This window comes from Lemur catta, chromosome 3 (assembly GCF_020740605.2).
Source record: "Lemur catta isolate mLemCat1 chromosome 3, mLemCat1.pri, whole genome shotgun sequence".
In the NCBI taxonomy this organism is placed as follows: domain Eukaryota; kingdom Metazoa; phylum Chordata; class Mammalia; order Primates; family Lemuridae; genus Lemur; species Lemur catta.
In genome coordinates, this window is record NC_059130.1 from 25,739,624 (window position 1) to 25,762,109 (window position 22,486).

At 42.2% G+C, this 22,486-nt stretch overlaps 2 protein-coding genes across 7 annotated transcripts in view; one reads left to right on the forward strand and one right to left on the reverse strand.

Moving 5' to 3' along the window:
• Positions 1-1,849: 1,849 nt before the first annotated feature.
• On the forward strand, positions 1,850-4,301 carry PSMB4 (proteasome 20S subunit beta 4). Its single transcript, XM_045545077.1, has 7 exons — positions 1,850-2,038; positions 2,292-2,498; positions 2,758-2,904; positions 3,077-3,158; positions 3,558-3,674; positions 3,886-3,974; positions 4,175-4,301. Exons 1-7 carry the CDS (start codon positions 1,899-1,901, stop codon positions 4,185-4,187), a joined length of 795 nt encoding a protein of 264 aa, XP_045401033.1. The 5' UTR covers positions 1,850-1,898; the 3' UTR covers positions 4,188-4,301.
• A 1,412-nt stretch (positions 4,302-5,713) lies between these two features.
• POGZ (pogo transposable element derived with ZNF domain) overlaps positions 5,714-22,486 on the reverse strand; it is a 53,475-nt gene continuing 36,702 nt past the window's right edge. For 5 of the 6 annotated variants that reach the window (XM_045545084.1, XM_045545081.1, XM_045545078.1 and 2 more), the window contains 10 exons: positions 22,025-22,179; positions 14,937-15,037; positions 14,254-14,400; positions 11,372-11,506; positions 11,084-11,256; positions 10,777-10,917; positions 10,244-10,300; positions 9,927-10,039; positions 9,643-9,667; positions 5,714-9,495 (listed from right to left, as the gene is read on the reverse strand). In XM_045545084.1, the coding sequence (XP_045401040.1) occupies positions 7,827-9,495; positions 9,643-9,667; positions 9,927-10,039; positions 10,244-10,300; positions 10,777-10,917; positions 11,084-11,256; positions 11,372-11,506; positions 14,254-14,400; positions 14,937-15,037; positions 22,025-22,179 (2,716 nt within the window). In that variant the 3' untranslated portion in view covers positions 5,714-7,826. The remainder of the gene's footprint in view (positions 9,496-9,642; positions 9,668-9,926; positions 10,040-10,243; positions 10,301-10,776; positions 10,918-11,083; positions 11,257-11,371; positions 11,507-14,253; positions 14,401-14,936; positions 15,038-22,024; positions 22,180-22,486) is intronic. The other variant, XM_045545082.1, reaches the window with a different exon arrangement.

Below are 22,486 nucleotides of genomic sequence, written 5' to 3' on the forward strand. Positions count from 1 at the left end.
TGGGACTACAGGCATGCGCCATCATGCCCGGCTATTTTTTTCTATATATTTTTAGTTGTCCAGCTAATTTCTTTCTATTTTTTTAGTAGAGACGGGGGTCTCACTCTTGCTCAGCCTGGTCTCGAACTCCAGAGCTCAGATGATCCGCCCGCCTTGGCCTCCCACAGTGTTAGAATTACAGGTGTGAGCCACTACACCTCCTCCTCGCCCCCCGCGGGTCCTGATGGATTGTTATTTAATTTACTGCTGGACTCAATTTGCTAATATTTTACTGTGTTTGCAAATATGTATAATAGCCTAAACTTTACTTTTCCTATACTCTCCTTGCTCATGCCTCAGTGACCTTTGCCTAAAGGTATAAAGCTTGACTTCAATCTACCCTGACTAAAGGACAGTGACTCTGGACCTTATGCCTGGCAGAAAGAAAGCATGTCAGAATTGTCCTTCTAGGCCGGGCATGGTGGCTCATGCCTGTAATCCTAGCACTCTGGGAGGCCGAGGCGGGAGGATCACTTAAGGTCAGGAGTTTGAGACCAGCCTGAGCAAGAGCGAGACCCCGTCTCTACTAAAAATAGAAAGAAATTGTCTGGCCAACTAAAATATATATAGAAAAAATTAGCCGGGCATGGTGGCACATGCCTGTAATCTCAGCTACTCGGGAGGCTGAGGCAGGAGGATTGCTTGAGCCCAGGAGTTTGAGGTTGCTGTGAGCTAGGCTGATGCCATGGCACTCACTCTAGCCCAGGCAACAGAGTGAGACTCTGTCTCAAAAAAAAAAAAAAAAAAATTGCCCTTCTAATTGCCAGTCTCTGCTTGGAGGGAGTTGTAATGGGCTCTATGAACAAATTTCAATAATCCTTATATGTTTTTTATAATCCTCTCCCTCTCATGTCTTAGATTTTCAGTCCAGTAAGGCTCGATGACCTTTCTGAGTTGTCTCCCAGGAATGACAGAATTTCTGGAAGACAAAGGAGCTGACGGAGATTCTGCAAGCCCCTGGGGAGACTTCCTGACTCACCATCCCTCACTAACAGGCCCCAATGCACGCAGCCCCTTCTTAAAAAGCCCATATTCTCCATTAGGAGAGCAGACTTGAGGCAGGTTTTCCCTACAAGATGTCTTCCATATTAAAAAAAATCCTGGCCGGGCACGGTGGCTCACGCCTGTAACCCTAGCACTCTGGGAGGGGCCGAGGCGGGTGGATCGCTCGAGGTCAGGAGTTCGAGACCAGCCTGAGGGAGACCCCCCCCCCCCGTCTCTACTAAAAATAGAAATAAATTATATGGACAAGTAAAAGTATATATAGAAAAAATTAGCGGGGCATGGTGGCGCATGCCTGTAGTCCCAGCTACTCGGGAGGCTGAGGCAGGAGGATCGCTTGAGCCCAGGAGTTTGAGGTTGCTGTGAGCTAGGCTGACGCCACGGCACTCACTCTAGCCGGGGCAACAAAGTGAGATTCTGTCTCAAAAAAAAAATCCCTTTCTTTCTTGGCAATCCTCCTTGTCTCAATAATTGTATCCTTGCGTGGTGAGCAACTAGACCTAGGCCAAAATCTCCTTGCAGTTTTTATAACAGAAAGGGTTCACTGGCCTGGGAATGGTATGGAGGTTGAGCACGAAATTTCCTCCACCCATTCTAGAACTTGCAGTTACGCAGCTCCGTGAACTCTGGAGGTGGACGTCAGAGGAACAGAGGAGACAGAGCTGGACATGTAAACTGTTTATCTTCTGGGAAAAAAACAAGTGTTGGCGAACACCCAGGACGATACCGTTAGGCTATGACCTCATCAACATGGCTGCCGGCACTTGCTTGCAGGAAGAAGAAAACTGTGGCACTGCAGAATCACTTCCGCTTCCGTTGGCGTAAGCACTTTCATTTCTTCTGTTACCGTGACTAAGATGGAAGCGTTTTTGGAGTCGCGGTCTGGACTTTGGGCCGGGGGTCCGGCCCCGGGACAGTTTTACCGCATCCCTTCCACTCCCAGTTCCTGCATAGATCCGGTGTCCTCGCTCTACGGGGGTCCGATCACGCGGACCCAGTAAGTTCTGGCGCCTTAGCCTGCGTAGGGGGAGGGATCGAGGGGCCTGGTGCTGCCAGCCGGTAATGAAAAAGCCGGAGAAAGCAAAGCGGGGACCCTGGGGACGCGCGAACCGCAGGGGAGCTCGGGGCGCGGAGTCCTGCAGAATGCGGAATAATTGGAAGCAGCTATAGAAAATCAGAAGCGGAAACCAGTGCGCGGAAAGAGGGCGCAGACCCTTCCCCTGCGCCTGCCCCATCTCCTTCTCCTCCAGGAACCCCATGGTGACCGGGACCTCGGTCCTCGGCGTTAAGTTCGAGGGCGGAGTGGTGATTGCGGCAGACATGCTGGGCTCCTACGGCTCCTTGGCTCGTTTCCGCAATATCTCTCGCATTATGCGAGTCAACAACAGTACCATGCTGGGTGCTTCCGGAGACTACGCAGATTTCCAGTATTTGAAGCAAGTTCTCGGCCAGATGGTGTAAGTCATCTAGAGAATAGAAAGTAGATCCCAAGTGGGGAGGGGCATCCCCTCTTTTTTATTCGCATAGATGATACGGGGGTACTTGAGGCAGCAGCTGACTGGGAGAATTGTTGAGGGTGTAAGATGTGAGAGTGTTGGCAATAGTTTTCGGTTTTAGGGGGTGTAAAATGGGGAAGATTATGGTAACTTCTTTGGGGGGTGGGAGGAGATCCTGACTTGCTTTCTCACCCTTTTCTTGCAACCAATTCCTTTTAAGGATTGATGAGGAGCTGTTGGGAGATGGACACAGTTATAGTCCTAAAGCTATTCATTCATGGCTGACCAGGGCCATGTACAGCCGCCGCTCCAAGATGAATCCTCTGTGGAACACCATGGTCATTGGAGGCTATGCTGATGGAGAGAGGTTGAATACAAATAACTTATTTCCTTGAATGCCCAACCTAGTGCCTGTGTAGTGTTTCTTTTATCTTCTCTCCCCAAGTGAATACCACTAACTCAGACCCATGGCCCCATTCTTTAGCTAAGATAAGAAATCTAAGGTGAAATGAGTTCTTTGACCCATTGTATCCTGTTAGCTTCCTCGGTTATGTGGACATGCTTGGTGTAGCCTATGAAGCCCCTTCGCTGGCCACTGGTTATGGTGCATACTTGGCTCAGGTAAGTAGTGAGTCTAGAGGTGGGAGAGGGAAGAAAAAAGGAAATGGGTTTAGTGGTTGTCTGCTTGTTCTTCCCCTGGACCTCTGTCATGAGGGACAGGCTGGGGTCCCTACTGCTGGGCAAATGGTTTTCTTTATAGTCTTGAGGCTATTAGTGTTGACATTTAGATTCCAACGACAAGGTGGCACATATGGGAGTCAGACATGTGCAAAGAGAGAACATTCTAGAACTTCCCCTTCAAGTGGGTCTTAGCTAAGTAAGTAGAGTTCATTCTGGTGAGGCAATAGGTAGAATGCTATCTTTTCACTCATTTATGCCTTTTTATTTTATAGATTGGAGACAACTAGCCTGTTATTCAGCCCCTGATATCTCCCATGGTTTTTCCCTCAATCTCCCTAGCCTCTGCTGCGAGAAGTTCTGGAGAAGCAGCCAGTGCTGAGCCAGACTGAGGCCCGCGAGCTAGTAGAACGCTGCATGCGAGTGTTGTACTATCGAGATGCCCGTTCTTACAACCGGGTGAGGGCTGTGAAGTATAAAAATGCCAGGGACCTAATTTGCAGGTTCTGGATATGCAATCCCTGGGGCTCTGTGCTTTGAAGAACAGATTGGTTCTCTGTGTCTCCCATTTTCAGATTGGGGAAGACCTCTACTTGACCCTTGACCAAGCTCCAGGGACTTGCTTCATTTAAGGGTGGGCATAATCATAGAAAGCTGTGCTTTCTTTCAGTTTCAAATTGCCACTGTAACCGAAAAAGGTGTTGAAATAGAGGGACCACTGTCTGCAGAGACCAACTGGGATATTGCCCACATGATCAGGTGATTTAAAATTACAGTAGGAAAATATAGGTGGTAGAAGAGTTGGGAGGTCCCTTGGCTTACACCAAGCTGGGCTTTTCTGGAAGGCTCAACCAGAAAAATTGTCTGGGTGGAGGGGGTTTTGGCTGGAGGGTAGAGCTGTTTTTAGGAATTGATCCCTTTACGCTTCCCAATTTTATTATTCTCTTTTCCTTTTTTAGTGGCTTTGAATGAAATACAGATGCATTCTTCGGAACTAAAGTTAAAACTCCTCCTCTTAACTTTGAACTTGGCTGGTTCAAAGGTAGTCTTTTCTTTTGTACATTAAATAAATCCTTCAGAATGCTTGATGAGTGGTTTTATTCTGACTGGGTCCCACCTAGAGCAAAACTGCCAAGTATTGCCATGTGCCATCTCCCTTCCTGGTCAGAGAATTCTTAGGCTCTTGTCGCAAATACAGAAAGAATTCTCTTCATGACAATACAGAAGACCCACTAGTGTTCTCATCTGGGGCTCCACTAGAGGCAGCTTCATGTAGAAGTGAGACTTAAATCTTTTTGTGGTAACATAACTGCCTTTTGTGTTAAAATTTTCTTCAGTATTTTACCCCACTGCACTCGGTTCTAAAAGAACACAGATCTGGTTAATGTTGGCTAAATGATTTTCATTATAACACCATTTCAAAAATAGAAATGTAGGCTGGATGTGGTGGCTCACGCCTGTAATCCCAGCAGTCCCACCGACGTGGGAGGATCTCTTGAGGCTGGGAGTTCAAGACCAGCCTGGGAACACCGTGAGACCCCATCCCTACAGAAAATAAGTTAGCTGAGTGTGGTGGTGTGCATCTGTAGTCCTAGCTACTGGGAAGACTGAGGCAGCAGGATCACTTGAGCCCAAGAGTTTAAGGCTTCTCTGAGCTATGATTATGCCACTGCACTTCAGCCGGGGCAACAGCATCAGACCATGTCCCAAAACAAAAAAACCACAAATGTAGCACCTAGTAGAGCTGATCTGTATAAGGCTTAACCTGGAACTGAGTCTCAATCCAGCCATCTATCCTTACCTTTCATATAAGGAATACTAAGTAATGCAAACATGTTTTGTTTTTTGAGAGAGTCTTGCTCTGTTGCCCAGGCTTGAGTGCAGTGGTGGTGTCATAGCTCACTGCAACCTCAAAACTCCTGCCTGGGCTCAAGTGATACTTCTGCCTCAGCTTCCTGAGTAGTTGGGACTTCAGGTGTATGCCACCACGCCTGGCTAATTTTTCTGTTTTTTGTAGAGATACAGTCTCACTATGTTGGCCAGGCTGGTCTTGAACTCCTGGCCTCCCGAAATGCAAGGATTACAGGCATAAGCCACCACACCTGGCCTAAGCATTTAAATGTTTGTTGTCCAAATCACTACTAAATTTCTAGCACTGTCAGAAAACTTCTTACAAGTATTGTGTGTTCATTAGAAAGTCCCAAGTTGTGGTGTGAGTTAGGTCAGTTGGGGTGTTAGCCATCCCTGGAGTGGTTCTAAACCTGAATTTTTAAAATGAATACCCTAGGTGATTCTGATGCATATTTTCTCCAAACCTCTTTTTGAGAAACGTATAGGCAGCAAACTACTATAGAAATTCAATGTGGTGAGAGAACTGAGGGAGACATCAAACCATCCCTCCATTTGTATTGTCCATGATTACAATTAACTTGTAAATTTAAGCAAAACTATGAGCTTTCAATTGGAAACCTCCACACATTCAGGCTCAACGCAGAAAGTAGTCAATAAATACATGTTTATTGATTAAACTGAATTATAAAAAACAAACAAAAAAAACCCTTCCTTTTACTACTAAGCCATGCAGGCAGAGTCCACAAAGACAACTTCCTGACCAAAACCCAGCTGATCCTCTGTTGGTATTATGATCTTAAAAAACATCACCCATCAAGAAAGTCAATGTGCAGAGGACAGGAACCCAGCTCTGCTAAGGCTGTGGCTGCTGCAGAGATTACCAAAGAGTAGGATTAGGTTGTTGTAGACAGAAGTAACCAATCACAATTCTTGAACTTTCTCAAAGGCAAAGGGTTGACTTGAAAGTCCATAGTCAATAAAATGGCATCAGGCAAGAAGCTGGGGAAGAGAAGCCCAGATGGATCCTTAGTTTGGTTTCAGATAACATGGGTTCACAAAGCTGGCCAAGCTGTTTCTGGGGGAGGGGGTTACTCCAGTTCACTGTATTATAGTGTGCTGGAGGGGTTAAAAAACAAAAACAAACAAAAAAATGGGTTGGGAGGGGAGAAATGGGTGGTAACAAATGTCACACTGTACCACCAGGCCCATCACATCTTGAGCATTTCCCAGTCTGTGAAAGCCCACTAAACAGGGTCACCTAGAAAAAAAAACAGGTTTATAAATCCATTTCCCCTCACTTTATTAAATGTTCCACTTATGTACATTTTTAAAGATGAACCATTTACAAGCTTGTGCAGGTTGCCTCCTTAGCTCACAGGAGGGAAACATTGCTGAAAGCCTCAGGATGGACAAAGAGAGGTGTAGCTGTGAGAAGCGGACTTGGTTTTTTGCTCCTTTTCTCTGTACGGTACAGTACATTTTGGTTTACAACCATGAGTACATACAATTTTAAAAAATCCCTCATGCAAATTATAGAAAAAAATTTTCCTTGAAGCTGGCAGTGAAAAATAAAGATTCCTGTCTGTCTTTGTGCATACCCCAGTGTATTTCTTCATGTCAGATTCTTCTCTAAGCATTAAGAGAAATAGGGGAAAGCCACAGTGCTGGATTTCAACAAGTGGTCTTTTCTTTTTCAATACTTAACTTCTTGCACAATTAGCTCCTGGCTGTAGGACCTGTGATCTCCTGAACAGGCATGTTCTCCACTTAGCAGGATGAAGTTCAGTAAAGCAGGGACTACCCCTGGGGGCTTGCAGTATGAAGACTCAAAATGGGAATGGCTTCCACCCTAACACTGATTGACCACCTCAGTATCTTTTGTTTGCTAATGACACGTGTATGATCCTTTGTCCAGAGTGATGAGCAGTGTGAGAAGGGGGAAATGGGCCAAAGATCACAAGTGCAAAGACCATTGTTTTTGTTGTGTTTTTGCTGGGGGGGAGGGGTGGTAAGGAAAAGACAAAATCTATTCATCAGCTGGATGATTAAAGGTGGTTTCATGCATTTTTAAAGCCACAATTTTATATCTAGAGTTGCTGTAGAAACCAACATCTCTGGAGAGGGAAGGAAAGAAAAGGAGAAGGAAGAGAGAGTTCAGTGGGATTTTTTTTTCCATTTTCATTTTTATATAAAAGTGTTAAGACCACAATGAAAAAAGTTTTTTATCCATATATATAAGAAACCAGTTTTGTGGGCTACATATTTTTGTCTTTCCCATCTTCAGAAATGTTCTCACATTGACAATGGTTAGATAGCATCATGCCCAAAGACATTGGCCACACAGTAAAACAAACAAACAAAAAACCCAGAAGTACTATGATACAATTGAGGTAAATGGGGAAACAAAAAGATTTAACATTTGCCCACAAAGGATTTTTTTTTCTTTTTCTTGATTTTGTCAGAAAAATACCAAACACAGTGATTAAAATTTAAAAAAAAAAAGTCACAAAAACCTGTTCTTAGCAGAAGTAAATGACCAATGGGCCAGCTCCTCGGCTCAGATGTGATCACTATTGGTTTTCCTAATAATCCACAAATCCACAGGGAAGTGTAAGTCAATATCAGGGGGGAGTGGTGGCATAAAATTAAAAAATATAAACCAAACACCCCACTTGGTATACCCCCTTTTCCCTAAATCCCTTCTACCCTCCCTCACACTTTCCCACCCCCACTCCACTCCCCCTCTCTTGACCCCAACACTCAAATCTCCATCAGATCTAGGTCAGCTTCTTCAAAGCCATAGAAAGACTCGGTCTCACTTTCACCCTCAAAGAGCTGGTGAAGGCTTTCAGGCTCAACTGTCTCTTCAGGAGATGATCTGGGTCGGGGAGTGGAAGCTGAGGGCTCCTCAGACTGTTCCCCACTCAGCTTCAGCTGCTCCTCTAGGGAGGCAATTAGCTCCTCCTGTATGTCAGCATTTCTTGTAGGTGAGTTAATGTTGCCATCAGGGCCAGGCAGAACACTAGCCACCAGGAAAGACCTCTGAACTAGCTCTGGACAGTCCCCAATGACACCCAGCACTTCACCCAGCCAGACCAGCACTAGCTGAAGCAAGACATCGGAATCACATGCAGTATCCGCCATTTCCCGCGCCTGCTCCTTCCATTTTTTGTGCAGGAAGTTCTTGACAGTTCGTTTGATGCATACATCTAATGGCTGAATTTTGGAGCTACAGCCTGCTGGGACCACTGCAGGCAAAGTGCTAGAGGCACTAAGCATAGCCAGTACCTCTTCTGACAAGTGAGTGCGATGACAGTCCATCACAAGCATGCCTTTGCTGTGCTGGCAAGCTGTGTGCTTCTGCCACACCCGGGTTGACCACAGCTCCATGATCTCATCATCGCTGTAGCCGCTCTCCTTTGCCTCCAGCAGTATGGAGTCTGGCACATTAGCAGGCTGATCCATTTGTCCTCGGTAGAAAACCAGGGTGGGAAGGACAGTGCCATCTGCCAGAATGGCCAGCACTACATCACACCAAGGTTCCCCTGTGCCCACTGTCTGCAGGGCATTCTCCTTCCGGTCATCACTGCTCAGCACTTCTGTATCCAGGAACAAGGAGATCTCATCAATAGCCACAATCATAGACAGAGGTAAGTCCTGGTTGTGAATCTGCCGCTGCACAAATTCAATGAAGAGTCCTGCATTCTCTGCCACATCCTTGGGTAGGGTGTGAGCCACAGCTCGCCGAGCATGGGGAGTGAGGTGGTGCCGCAGCATGAAACGCACAGCCCACTCATAGGAAATCTTAAACCCCCCCTCCAAAGAACGTCCTATTTTGGTGGCTTTCTGGAACAAAGTCTCCTCATTTACAGGTAGCTGCTGCTCTCGTTGAGTCAGCACCCACTCAGCCAGTTTCTCTTCTGCCTCAAAGCTCAGATATTTGCCCTCTAGATTCTCCCCCTGGGAGGCCTGGAAGCGACGAAGCCAACGCCGGATACGTCGCTGGGGATTTCGGAAGTGTTCAGCTGCCTGTTCTGTATTGCAACACAGGGCAAACAGTACTACTCGAAGCTTCTTCACGGACAACTGCTCCTTCTTGCCAACCCCACCACTACTACCGAGACCTAATGCTTGCTCAGGTTCCTGGGTAACTGGGCTCCCTTCATCCTGGTCATCAACATTCAGACATTCGGCACCCTCTGTAGTGGGTGGAAGGGCTGAAGGTTGTGGGTGAGTGGGCGTTGGTGGTGGGGTTGCAGTTGAGGCTGGTGATGGGACTGCCTGGGCTACGGGAGTTGGTAGCTCTTCAGGCTCAGCTGGGGTGGCCCCCGTAGATTTCACAGTGGCAGCTTTGTTAGGGGGGAAGGAAGAAGGTGGGTACATATTCTTCAAGTTCCGGTCATGCACTCGGTCACGAGTCTGGGCATGCCTAAAGGGGTGGGGGTAGGGAGCAAAGAGAGGAAAGGAAAGCTCAGTTAAACTAGGAAATTGAAAGACTATAATAGTAATAATAATAATAATAAACAGCAAACACACTGTAAAACAAATTAAACCATGAAGTGAGAGTTTTTGTTACCTTGAGTGAGCTATCCAAGTGAGTCCTACGGAAAAGGAAACAATAAAAAAAAGTTAGCTCAGTGAAGAAACAAGCCCTCCAAAGACAGAGTCCTGCAATTTCAACCTATTATACAAAAATACACCCTTCACAGTGACCAGTGTTCCCAGTCTTCTGTAAACTTCAGGTTAGCAGGTTTCCAGTTTGCCATGGTGAATGGTAAGGCCAGACAGCGATGCTCCTGACTCACAGTATGACTGTATCTCTTTCTCCCCACTTGCGTAACTCCCATCTCTCCTGCTTACCTCGTGGCAGGATGCTGCTGGATCTGTGAGAGGGATTGAATACCAAATGCTTGGCCATGGCATCTCCCACAGAGGTAACAAAGGAACATGAAGTGCACGCCAGCTTGATTCCACTAAGAAAGAATCAAGAGTACATGTAAGACAAATACAGCAGTGACATCTGACAGAGTTACGCTTTGAGGCTTAATAAAAAAGAGAAATACCTCTTCTTTCTCCTCTTTCTCAAATTGATTCACATAACCACCCCCCAAAATAATTACAAGGATTTAATGCAAAAACTAGAAAAATTAAGAGACTACCAAGAAATTTTTTCTTACCTCACGGAATTTTTAAACAAGGCCAAATACTTGGGGCTCTTCCGTGGAACATGATTGCTGAGAAAGACAAAGTGGTAAGAGTTACGGTGTTCTGCTGGCTAAGCTAGAGATCAACAGCCAATGACAATGCCCTCAACAAAAGAAATGCCTCTTCAATCAATCCTAACCTCAAGGCGAGCCAGTTTTCTTGTCAGCACGCTTCTTAAACCTTACTATGAATTGCCTGAGGATCTATTAAAATTCACATTCTGATTCAGGAGGCCTAGGGTGGGGATGAGAGTCTACATTTCTAACAAGCTCTCATTAAATGCTGCTGGTATGAACGCTTGAGTACCAAGGTCCTTCAAAATTAGAGCACAGACTATCAAAATCAAATGAACAGGGGTTGGGCCTCTTACCCTCCTAGGAGAGATGGACAAAAAGCTCTGAGTTACTAATAAAAGAGGAAACATACTAGAAGCAGAGGAGGGAATAAAATGAGTTCTTGAGAATCTGAACTCCCAAGTAGAAGCACTGGTTTAATCACAACTTACTTGATCATGTGGTTGGCATAAGCTCGAGAGCAGCAGGTGCTATAGCGACACAGAGAGCAATGAACGTAAGTAGGGAAATGATTAGGAAAATCTGGGATCTCAAAGCTGCATTCCAGACATGTCTGCCGGCCCATGACACTCCTGTCAAAAAAAAAAAAGAAGACTCTCATTACTGCTTCAGAGGTCCCCATATTGTAGGATTTTAGACTACAGATCCTATTAAAAGGCTACCAGATTGCACTGGCTATTAGAAATAATCCTGCCCACCCAGTCCCCACCCGCCCAGCACTTAGAAGAAGGTGCTGACATTTTCCTAACAGCTCTCTTCTGGATGTTGCGCTGGACAGGGGGATAAAGGAAGACAGGCAGAGGATCCATTGAGGAGGTCAGTGGTGTTGCCTCCTGCAAGGCGCTGGGAGGTGTATCATTAGAGGATACAGGAACAGTTCGCGGCTGCCCTCGGGAAGCCCGGATTGTCACCTGAGGGTTGAGAGAAGGAACAATTAGACATTACTCACACTAAACCTCAGAACACTGAAAATCCCCATTCCTCCTCTCCCTGGGTCTATAAAAGAAACTGTGGCGAACTGTTCACCTTGGTGCCTGGTTTCAAGCCTTCCAGCTGCTTGGGTTTACGGAAGGTTTTATGGTGCTGAAGCTTGTGTTCAATTTTGTCCTTGGCAAAGAGAAACTGCAGCCGGCATTTGTTGCAGTGATAAACATTTCTCTTCTGAAGGGGGCAAAAGAAAAAAAAAAAGAGACAAAATCCCTTAAAAGCTTCTCAATAAATTTTCTTCTTTGAGGAGTACGTAGATCAATGCCTACTATTAACATTCTTCCCATCTTTCTGTTGATAATTTAAGACAGTAAGAAAGAAATACACAACACAACTGTAAACTCATCACTGAGAATTATCACCTCCCATGCTCCCAAATTAAGGTGAACTCCAGGCCAGGGTGACTAGGTTCTCAACCTGACTTGCTTGAACAATTTGGATGAGTGACCTAAGCTTTACTTGCCCCTACTGTATATTTACACATTGCAGACAGTGCTACCTACTCCTGGACATTATTTTTATTTTTTTAAAAGACAAAGTACATGATAAAAAATTCTTTTTATTCTGTACTCTTTCATGTAAATGTGCCTTCAACTCTGACCCTCAGTCCCTTTCCACAGAAACAACTTGTTACCAGTTTCTTGAGTATCCTTTCACAGACAGTCTACTATACAGATGTGTAACTATATAACAAACGCATTCATATTTCATTCATCACTACCTCCCTGTTTTTCTTTTAACACAACTGATAGTACTTGTGTATACTTTGCTGTTTTTCCACTTAATGTACCAATATATACAGATATGTTTCTTTGTGAGATCATTTTGAGAATTCAGTCTGCCTAGTATTGAAGTAACACCCACTTCTAAGATTTTTTTTGCTAGGATAGCAAAGTTCTATAATTTGAGGCCAAGTGACAATTCTCACGTTCATATTTGGAAATACATCTGTGGCGCATTACCAGCAGTCACTACTGAGCAAAGGAGAGGACAGTGAGTGTAAAGGGGTATGCATGTTTGTGCGGGTATATGTGTGAACATTGACTGCATATGCATCCATTTTGCTCTCCGTTTTGTATCTTCTCTTATATACTTTCACTCTCCTCCTCTAGGGCTGCGGTCCCCAAGCCCCAGTCCCAAGGCCCACCAAGAACCAGGCCACATAGCAGGAGACCAGCAGCAGGTGAGCAAGCAAAGCCCTATGTGCACCCACCTCCCCATTGCTCACATCACCGCCTGAGCCCCACCCCCCCATCAGATCAGCGGTGGCATCAGACCCTCACAGGAGCACGAACCCCACTGCAAACTGTGTATGTGAGGGATCCAGGTTGCACTCCCCATGAGAATCCGACACCTGATGATCTGAGGTGGATCTGAGGTGGCCCCGCTATAGAGAAACTGTCTCTCATGAAACCAGTCCATGGTGTCAAAAAGGTTGGGGACTGCTGCTCTAGAGGATCTTTTCTTGTAGCATTTTAAAACAAAGTCATATCTATTAATATGTCATATAAATAAAATATAACAAAAAACTTAGCCTTTGCTATTTCTTCCCCTGGGTCCTCCCCTTCATAAGCAAACGTCTTTAAATAAGTAGTCTCCATTTCCTTACCTCTCGTTCATTTGTTCCGCTGACATTTGACTTCTACCCTACCAACCAACCAAACAGCTCTCTTTAATGTTGCTACATTAAAGGTCTGCCTCTAAGTTTCTATCTTGCTTGACACCTTCCTGTAACATATGACATTTTGATCATACCTTTTTCTTCAAATCACTTTCTTTTTCTCAGCTTCCTTGACATAAGACTCTTCTGGTTTTCCTCCTATGTCTACAGTGCTGGCTTTACGGATAGAGACTATATCCACATGGACAGAGAGAGGATCCTAAGCCTTAATTTTATTCTCAACAGGGTTGGGAGGCCCATAACACGCAAGTAGTTTAAAATCTACTAGATTTATACAAAGATGATTACTAAATAGCTTTTCTATAACCTAGAATTCTTTCCCAGGCTTCAGACCTGTTATCCAACACCTATAATTGATGTCTACTGATATTGCTAACTCAGAATATCCAAACTTGTAGTATTGCCCCCCTAAATTTACTTTCTCCAGTGTAGAAATCTATCTCAGAAAATAGTCCTATCATTCATCCAATTGCCCAAGACAGAATTTTAGGCACTATTCTTAACTACTCCCTTGCTACCTTCTCTAATCCATCCCTAAATCATAAATATCACATATCTTCTCAGAATATGTCAACTCTACCCTCTTTTTATTTCAAAAGCCAATACCCAGCCACTATCATCTGTCACCTAACCTACTGAAAAGCCTTTTGGCTAGTCTCCCTAACTCTGGTCTTAATCTCCTTTAAGTGCAGCCAGTGTAAAATCTTAACTAAAAGCAAATTTGAACACATTAATACTCCTTTAATGGCTGCCCAATGACTTCTTTTCATGGCTTACAAGATCCTCCATGATTTGTCCCTGCCTAATTTCCAACTCTCCCTCCCCCCTTGTACCTTACGCTCTACAATGAACAGCTCTCTCAATTTCTTGAACCTCCATACTTTTGCTCTGTGCCTTAGGCACACTGTTCTCTTGTCCTATTGCATCCAGCTCATTCTTATTCATCCTTCAGGTCTTAAACACCATTGTCTTCTTAGAAATCTTACCAGGCACCCAGAATAGGTATATGTTTTTCTATATCCTTTATTTCCCATTAACACAATACTCTTTACGCTTTACTGTGTGTCTTGCTTACCAAATCTCTAGCAGCTAGATTAGTACATGGCACGTAACTGAAATTAAATAAATTTTTGCCAACACATGCATATTATCTTATCTATCAAAATTATTTGTCTAGCTCAGCCCAGCATCCATAATTTAAAAAAAAGGGGGAATATGGGAATTGCTTGGTGCCTAGTACCTGGTGCCTCATGTAATGCTGTTGGAATGCATTGCCATTTTTGAAGACCTTCAGGCAATAAGGACAGAGCAGATGCCGGGTATCCTCATGGATCATCCGAAAATGGACATCTACCTCAGAGTAGAGTGAGGAGCGATATTGACACACCTGAGTCACATAAGAGGGAAAATAGGCTAAGAATGAAGTGAACAACTGAGGCTTTAAGAGAGGTAGCAACAAAAATTTTAAAATGTGGGGGAAAAAAATTCCCTAAATGCACAGAAATCAAATCATTTTTCTGACTTTGTAATGCAGGGCTATGTTGTGATAAATTTAGCTGCCTTAGGATAAAAATTAACAAAGACAGGAAAGTTTGAGAACAATCCATATTCTATAACCAAGAGGGGTAAAGTTTTCTCTGTCCATCTCCAATGGGCAAGGTCAGGAGACAGACACTCCCTTAGTACATATACAGGTTCCTTGGCTGGGTAAGTATTATACTTGAGGATATGTTCTTTTTTTGTTTTTTTCCTGCATGGAAAATCCTGAAGATAGAAAAACTGTGTTTACTATTTCTTCTGTACTCCCTCAGAGTTCCTAAACTGAGTGCAAGCAGTAGGTATTTAGCAATATTCATTGGTGTATTCTTTGTATTCAACCTGAGAACAAAATGGCTAAAATTTCCTGGAGAAAAAAGGCAATACCTGGCAAACATAAGGCATCTCTCCAGGTTTATGAGTATCCTTCATATGCTGGAGAAACAGTGGCTCACTTTCAAATGCCCACTCACAGATCTTGCACTTGGCTGTAAGAAGAAAAATAATCAATAAATCTACCTAAAAATAAGACCAAGTCCTGCTGACTCATAATCTTAATTTTCTCTGACTTCTATAACTTCATTTGTGTTGCTCATAACAAATAATGTTATGTCTCTAGCTCAGACTTCTTACCAAGGATTTGTAGATTTTGAACTATCTGTAAGACATTTTAATTTGGATATTCTATCATCAACTCTAATTTAATTCAGCATCTTCCTGCTTACCATTGTTTCCCTTCTTACTTCCCTATCTCTTCCTGAACTCAAAACTTAGGCAATATCTTAGACCCAAACTGTGTATTCTGTCACCATTATTTCAAAATGTATCTAGGAATTGTTGCTCCTCTATTCTAATAACCAAAAACTTGGTAGAAGTCCATATAACTTCCTATTGCTAATCAGCCGGCTTCCAACACCACCTTTATCTCTCCAATAAACTTACATAGTATTATTCTTTATACACCATTGCCAAATGAATTCTTTTAAATACATGACTTCATTCCCCTGCTCGGGGACAGATAAAAATTACCTCCTATAAATAATTCAACAAACATTTATTGAGCACTTAAGTGAGTATAAATAAGAATTTTCCCTCAAAAGACCAACAATCATGAATGGAAAAGTTCTTACCTTATCATAAGAGATATCATTTTTTTCAACAGTAATACATTCAAGATAATTATAGTTTGAAATTGTCCATTTGTCAAGCTTATGAGTCTGCAATTCTAAATTTTTGATAAAAATTTTAATTGCTACATATTTTCAGTTATACAGTATGGCCAAAAATAAGACAGTCATTTGTACTTTGTTACTTACACTGGAATTAGTTTCAAGTTTTTACAAATAAGAAAATTGTAAACTTAAAGCTTTAAGCATTTATTGTATAATGTCTAATCCCCGCCACCCCCGCAAAAAAGATGAGTGAAGTTGAAGTAATTCCTTAAAGTAAAACAAACAAATAAAAGCCAGGAGTTTTTAATCTGGGGTCCATGGAACAGGCCTCAGGGAAACCAGGTATCCCTTGAAATTATTTGCAAAAGAGTGAAATGTGTATTTTTCTAGGAAGAGGATTCACATATTTTGTGTTTCTTTTCAAAGGAGTCTGCAATCCCATTTAGAAGCACTGCCTAGAGGTACACTGGGTGCTACAAGGACACAGATAAATAAATTCTGCCTAGAGGAATGAGGAAAAGCTTTAAGAAGACATATAAGCTGAATCTTCAAAGAATAGGGGTTTGAGAGACAAGGGAAGTCAAGATGAAAGGCACGCAGGCATGAAAGTTCATGTCATTTGGGAAACAGTTAACACGACAGCAGCATGAAAATATATTCTCCTTTTTAATTCTCCCAATTCACTTATCTCTTTTAATTATTTTTTTTCTTTTCTAAACCATCTTTAAGCATTGGTGCTTTCCAACCCTCTGTCCAGGTTTTTCTTATTCTGTGATTTCCCTGGGCAATCTCATTCAACCTCAAAAGCTTTTCCTACAACCCACCTATGTTTCAGCTTTATTGCCACAGCTGTCACACAACATCAATAATAAAAATGACAGTAAGCACAAGCACCATGCTAAGATTTATAATGTATTATCTCATACCAAGAAAATTAGTAAGGTAGGAACTCAATATAGATATCAGGGGATTTAAGAGATCTCTAGTTACCTTTGACAGATCAACCGTATATGGGAAAGAGGTAATATAGAAAAAGATTAAGGAGGGGAGAATTAAATGATTCTGCATAGTGGCTACCCTAAAAGGGTCCCTCTGAGTACCATCACCCCCTGCCACCTCCTTAACACCTAACACGGTCTCCTACTTTGAGAAAATAGGCATGAACTACTACAGCTTCTGCTTCCTGTTTTTCTTTTTCTTTTTTTTTACATTCAGACCTAGTCCTGCAGATTCTTGTTTTCAAATTATGTAAGGATAGATCCCTTATGCCATTCTAGGGCTCATCCAACCTCATCATTCCATGTTCCAAGACTCTGTCAATCTATTATTAGTTCTCCCTCTCTTGACTCTTTTTCTCCAAAAGCTCCTCCTCCTGACACCCGAACAATGGTTAAGCCCCCAAAGCATCCTTCTCTCAAACTTACCTCTTCCTCAGTCTACCGTTTTCTCCTTTCCACCAACATAAGATTTTTTGAAAGATTAGAAGAGTAATCTATATTTGTTACCTTTAATTGGGTACTAAGGAGGTGGGGTAATGATGCCGGGAGGAACAATGTTAGAATATCTGACGAAATGTAGCTAAGGATAGTCACTGTGGAAAACAGGAATACGAACCAATAGTCTTAAACATTTTTGAGTCCTGAACCTCTGTGAGATTAATGAAAACTATGCAATCCTCCCCTGAAAAGTGCTCACATATGCAAAGTTTGTATCTGATTTCAAGGGTTCACAGGAAACTTAACAACCAAGCAAATTAAGAGCTCTGTATGAGATATAAGCCTATGAATCAGCATTAAGCAAACTTGCGAAAGAACCCTAGAGCCACACAGTGTCTAGTCATGCACTGCCCTTAAGTGTGAATAAAAATGCAGTGCTATTAAGATTATACTTTTATCACCATTAAATATAATGCTCCATTGATATTCTGATGACAACTCAGGAATTTGAAACTAAACTAGAAATTAGATGATAGTTAAGGATTTCTGATTAATTCTGTTAGGTCTTAACAAAGGAATGTGGCTATATACACAAAAATATCCTTTTTTAGAGATACACAGTAAAGTACTTAGGGGTGAAATGTCATAATGTCTATAATTTAATTTAAAAACACTTCAGAAAATAAAAGGAAAAACATTTCCACCAAATTAAAAAGAAAGCGCTAGGTCCCAAAATATTAACATTAAAAAATAAGCTACTTTTTGAAAAGATACCTGCATTCCCATGTTTACTGCAGCACTATTTAAAATGGCCAAAATACAGAATCAACCTAAGTGCCCATCAAAGAATGAATGGATAAAATGTGGTATAGCTGGGCATGGTGGTGCATGCTTATAATCCCAGAGGTTTGGGAGGCCAAGGCAGGAGGATCGCTTGAGCCCAGGAGTTCAGGGTTACAGTGAGATATGATAGCACTGGGTGACAGAGTGAGATCCTGTCTCTAAAGAAAAAAAAAGAAAATGTAGTATATATATACAATGAAATATTACTCAGCCATTAAAAAAAAAAGGAAATCCTTGTAGTTCCACCTACAGTAAATGGATAGAACTGGAGAACATGTTAGGTGAAACAAGCCAAGCACAGAAAGACAAATATCACACGTTCTCACTTGTATGTGGGAGCTAAAAAGCTGGATCTCATAAAGCTAGAGAGTAGACTTGGAAGGACTGGGTGTGTGTGTTGGGGGGGGGGGATGTACAGAAGCTGATTAACGGGTACAAATACAGGGTTTGATAGAAGAAATAAGACCTAGTGTTAGATAGATCAGTAGGGTAACTATAGTTTATAATATTCTCTAGTCCATTTCAAAATAGCTAGAAAAGAATAATTTGAACATTTCTAACACAAAGAAAACACAAATATTTAACGTGATGGATACCCTAAGTACATCAATTTGATTTTTACAAATTATATGAATGTATTAAATTATCACATGTACCCTGAGACTATATACATCTATTATACGACAATTAAAAAAAAGCTACTTCTTTGCAGGATCTGTCATGAGTGTAAAAAAGGCAGTTAGGAAGGGATCCAAGAATAAAACTGATATAAACTAAGGAAAGATGACTTTTCTTTTTTTGGAAAGGCGATTTTTGATCAGTATAAATTTTAAGTCATAAGAGACTCAAAAATTAAAAGTCAGGGATAATAGAGTGGAAAGTCAAGAGATAAAGATCAATGAGGGTTTACACTGTCTGTTTCTTTCCATAAGGAAAAACTTATCTGCTCTCTGTGGAGTCCATACATATATGGAATGACAAAAACTCACCCACCAGATTCTACACAAAAATAAGTTAGGTGTTTTCACTGGAAGGTGTGGATTATCCTAGCTTCACGTACCTGACAGTGAAGAATTCTGGGTCCTAACCTAGACCAAGATGGCTACCCTGGCACTATACTATAGTGTCACAGTGGTTGATTCCAACATATATTCTACTACCAAATGATTAGTCCAAAGTTCCACTGACCAATAAGGCAGCCATCAGTGACATGTGTCTAGTGAACCCTTGAAATACAGTAACCCCTAATTAAGATCTGTATTTCAAAAAATCTTGTTTTTTAATGAGGAAAAAAAAGAATGCTGTTGAAATGATTATATGCTGGATATGTTGGATATATGTTAAATAAAATATACCATTAAAGATAATTTTGCTTGGTTTAAAAAAGAAAAAAATTTTTTTCAAGAGATGGAGATCTTGCTATGTTGCCCAGACTAGTCTTGAACTCCCGGCCTTAAGTGATCCTCCTGCCTCAGCTTCCCAAGTAGCTGGGATTACAGGTGTGAGCGAATCCATCAGCAATTTTTTAAAAAAACTTTATTTCCAAGGCCCCCAGTGTATACCTGAAACCTTGGATAGTACTCTACATAAATTAGGCACCATAAAAGATTAACAAAAATAACAATAAAATAGAGCAATTATAATATACTGTAATAAAAGTTATGTGAATATGGTTTCTCTCTCTCTCGAAATATCTTATTGCATTGTATTCCACCTGTTTGGGGACTGCAATTGACAGAAGGTAACTGAAAGGGTAACTGGATCCATGGAAAGCGAAACCTTGGATAAAGGGAGACTACTGTATTTAAAGTGACTACAAAAAAAATTAAAATCACACATGAAGCTCACATTATATTTCTGTTGACCAGTGCTAGCCTAAGCCACTTAAGGCAATTCCATTTCCCTTGCCAATAACTGGTTTAGGAATGGGCCTATGACCCAATTATGGCCAAGGAGATATAAAGGGAAAGCAATCCTCACTCATAATAAACAGATTCAGGGAAGAAACAAAGGGGAAAGTATATTCTCTTCTTTGTCTAGACAATTTTGTGTCTGGACATAGTGCCTATGACTAATGCACCACCTACTATGAGCCAGAGACAAGAGAATTGTTAACGTCTAGCTTGAAGCTCCACTTCTAGATCTCCCAGTTAAATGATGTAACAGAGGTCTTTACTGTTTGATTCATCTTTAGTCAAGGATTTTTATTTGTAGCAAATGCATCCAGATAATATGCATTTGTCTTTATGCTTTTGATCATGTTATTTCTAATCAATTAAAAGTATTTCTAATTTCTGTCCATCTAAATCTTTCTTTTATTTGAAGAGCCTAAAAGTTTAAGCATCACTTTCTGTGAAAGCCACAAGGATCTTTTCCAGCCAGGCGCAGTGGCTCATGCCTGTAATCCTAGCACTCTGGGAGGCTGAGGCAGGCAGATCGTTTGAGCTCAGGAGTTTGAGACCAGTCTGAGCAAGAGCAAGAGCAAGACCCCGTCTTTACTAAAAAAAAAAAAAAAGAAATAGAAAGAAATTAGCTGGACAACTAAAAATATACATAACAAATTAGCCAGGCATGGTGGTGCATGCCTGTAGTCCCAGCTACTTGGGAGGCTGAGGCAGGAGGATCGCTTGAGCCCAGGAATTTGAGGCTGCTGTGAGCTATGCTGTGAGCCATGGCACTCTAGCCTGGGCAACAGAGTGAGACTCTGTCTCAAAAAAAAAAAAAAAAAAAGGATCTTTTCCCTTCTCTGAATTATTTCACCTGCCATTGGTATCATATACTGCAGTGGTCCCCAACCTTTTTAGGCACCAGGGACCGATTTCATGGAAGACAATTTTTCCACATATGGGGGGTGGGGTGGGTGCCAGAGCTCAGGCAGTGATGGGAGCCATGGGGAGTGGCTGTAAATACAGATGAAGCTTTGCTCACTCTCTCGCCTGCTGCTCAATTCCTCCTGTGCGGCCCCCCAGTTCCTAAGTTTCATGGAAGACAATTTTTCCATGGACTGGGGGGCAGAGCTCTGCAGCCAGGTCCCTAACAGGCCACGGACTGGTATTGGGGGCTGGGGACCACAGATATAATGCATCTATTTCTAATACACTGTCCTGTTCTCCCATTTTCCTACATTTACATATTATTATCTTTTCAACAAAACTGGAAACCCCATAAAGGACATTAGAAATATTCTGAAGACTGGGCTCAAATCCTTACAATGTCTCTTCACTAGAGGTGTATGCTCTTAAGTGAATGACTTAATTTCTATGAGCTTGTGTTCAGCCTTGTTTTCCCTCATCTGTAAGATACACAGTATAGGCAACACTCCAACTCACCATATATTACACTGAAAGCACTGTCTTAATGATAAAGTACTTTATAATATTATCTTTTATCCTACATAAAACTTATCAGTACACTAACTAAAGCAGAAGTCCAAATATAGATGACTGCTCCTTCTATAAAAAGATCTAGCCAGGTGCAGTGGCTCACACCTGTAATGCTAGCACCAAGGCGGGAGGATCGCTTGAGGCCGAGTTTGAAACCAGCCAGAACAAGAGCGACCTCACCTATACAAAAAATAGAAAAGTTAGCCAGGCATGGTGGTGCATGCCTATAGTCCCAGCTACTCAGGAGGGCTGAGACAGGAGGATTGCTTGAGCTGAGAAGTTTGAGGTTGCAGTGAGCTATGATGACGCCACTGCACTCTACCTGGGGCAAGAGAGCAAGACTCTGTCTCAAAACAAACAAACAAATAAATTCTTTACATTTGTTTCTCTATAGCAGTCCTGAACCAAAGCCCCTAATAGCTCAGGATCTAAAACTAAACTCAATCCAGGCTTGAACAGAACAAAAGTCAGTTTTATAGTAAAACAGGGTTAGTGAAGTACAGAATTGGCTACAAATATGCAAAGTACTTCCTCTACACTGTTACCCACATATAAATAAAAATAATGGGCTCCCCCCAGCACCATTCAATGAGTAAAGAACAAGGTATATTCCCCTAGAGTTTAAGAGTTTCCAAACTTACTAGTAGATTCATAGGGACTATGAACATTTTCCAAGTGGCACTGGAGCTGGAAGGGAGTGGAAAACTGGCGGTAACAGTGTTGGCAGATAGTATGACCATCCACCTCACCATTCTGCTGATCGAGTTCTACGTGGTGTTTCATATGGTTCATGAATCTGTTGCACAGCACAAAGTACAGAAAACATAAAAAATCAATAGCCTTTGAGAAATATAGTGGTAGAATCACAGAATAAACAGTATCTGTTCCCCTTCACCCCCAAATTTCCTTTGTTTGGGACAGTCCTTTTCTGAGCTCAAAAAGATAATGGGTTCTTGACACTAGAGAATTCTGTGGAAGGAGAGGCACTGGTTTCCTTTACCCTACCCAAATTATCTTTTATTACCACAGTATCTCCTTCTAGAGGACTAGTTATTGATTTAATGATAACCACCAGCAAGACTGTATAATGGGACCATTCTCCA

Bases quoted from the DNA above. Each gene is read 5' to 3' on its own strand.
- PSMB4 (XM_045545077.1), top strand. From the start codon at position 1,899: ATGGAAGCGTTTTTGGAGTCGCGGTCTGGACTTTGGGCCGGGGGTCCG. The intron at 2,039-2,291 runs GTAAGTTCTGGC...CTTCTCCTCCAG, and splicing joins GGTCCGATCACGCGGACCCA to GAACCCCATGGTGACCGGGA. The intron at 2,905-3,076 runs GTTGAATACAAA...GTATCCTGTTAG, and splicing joins GGCTATGCTGATGGAGAGAG to CTTCCTCGGTTATGTGGACA.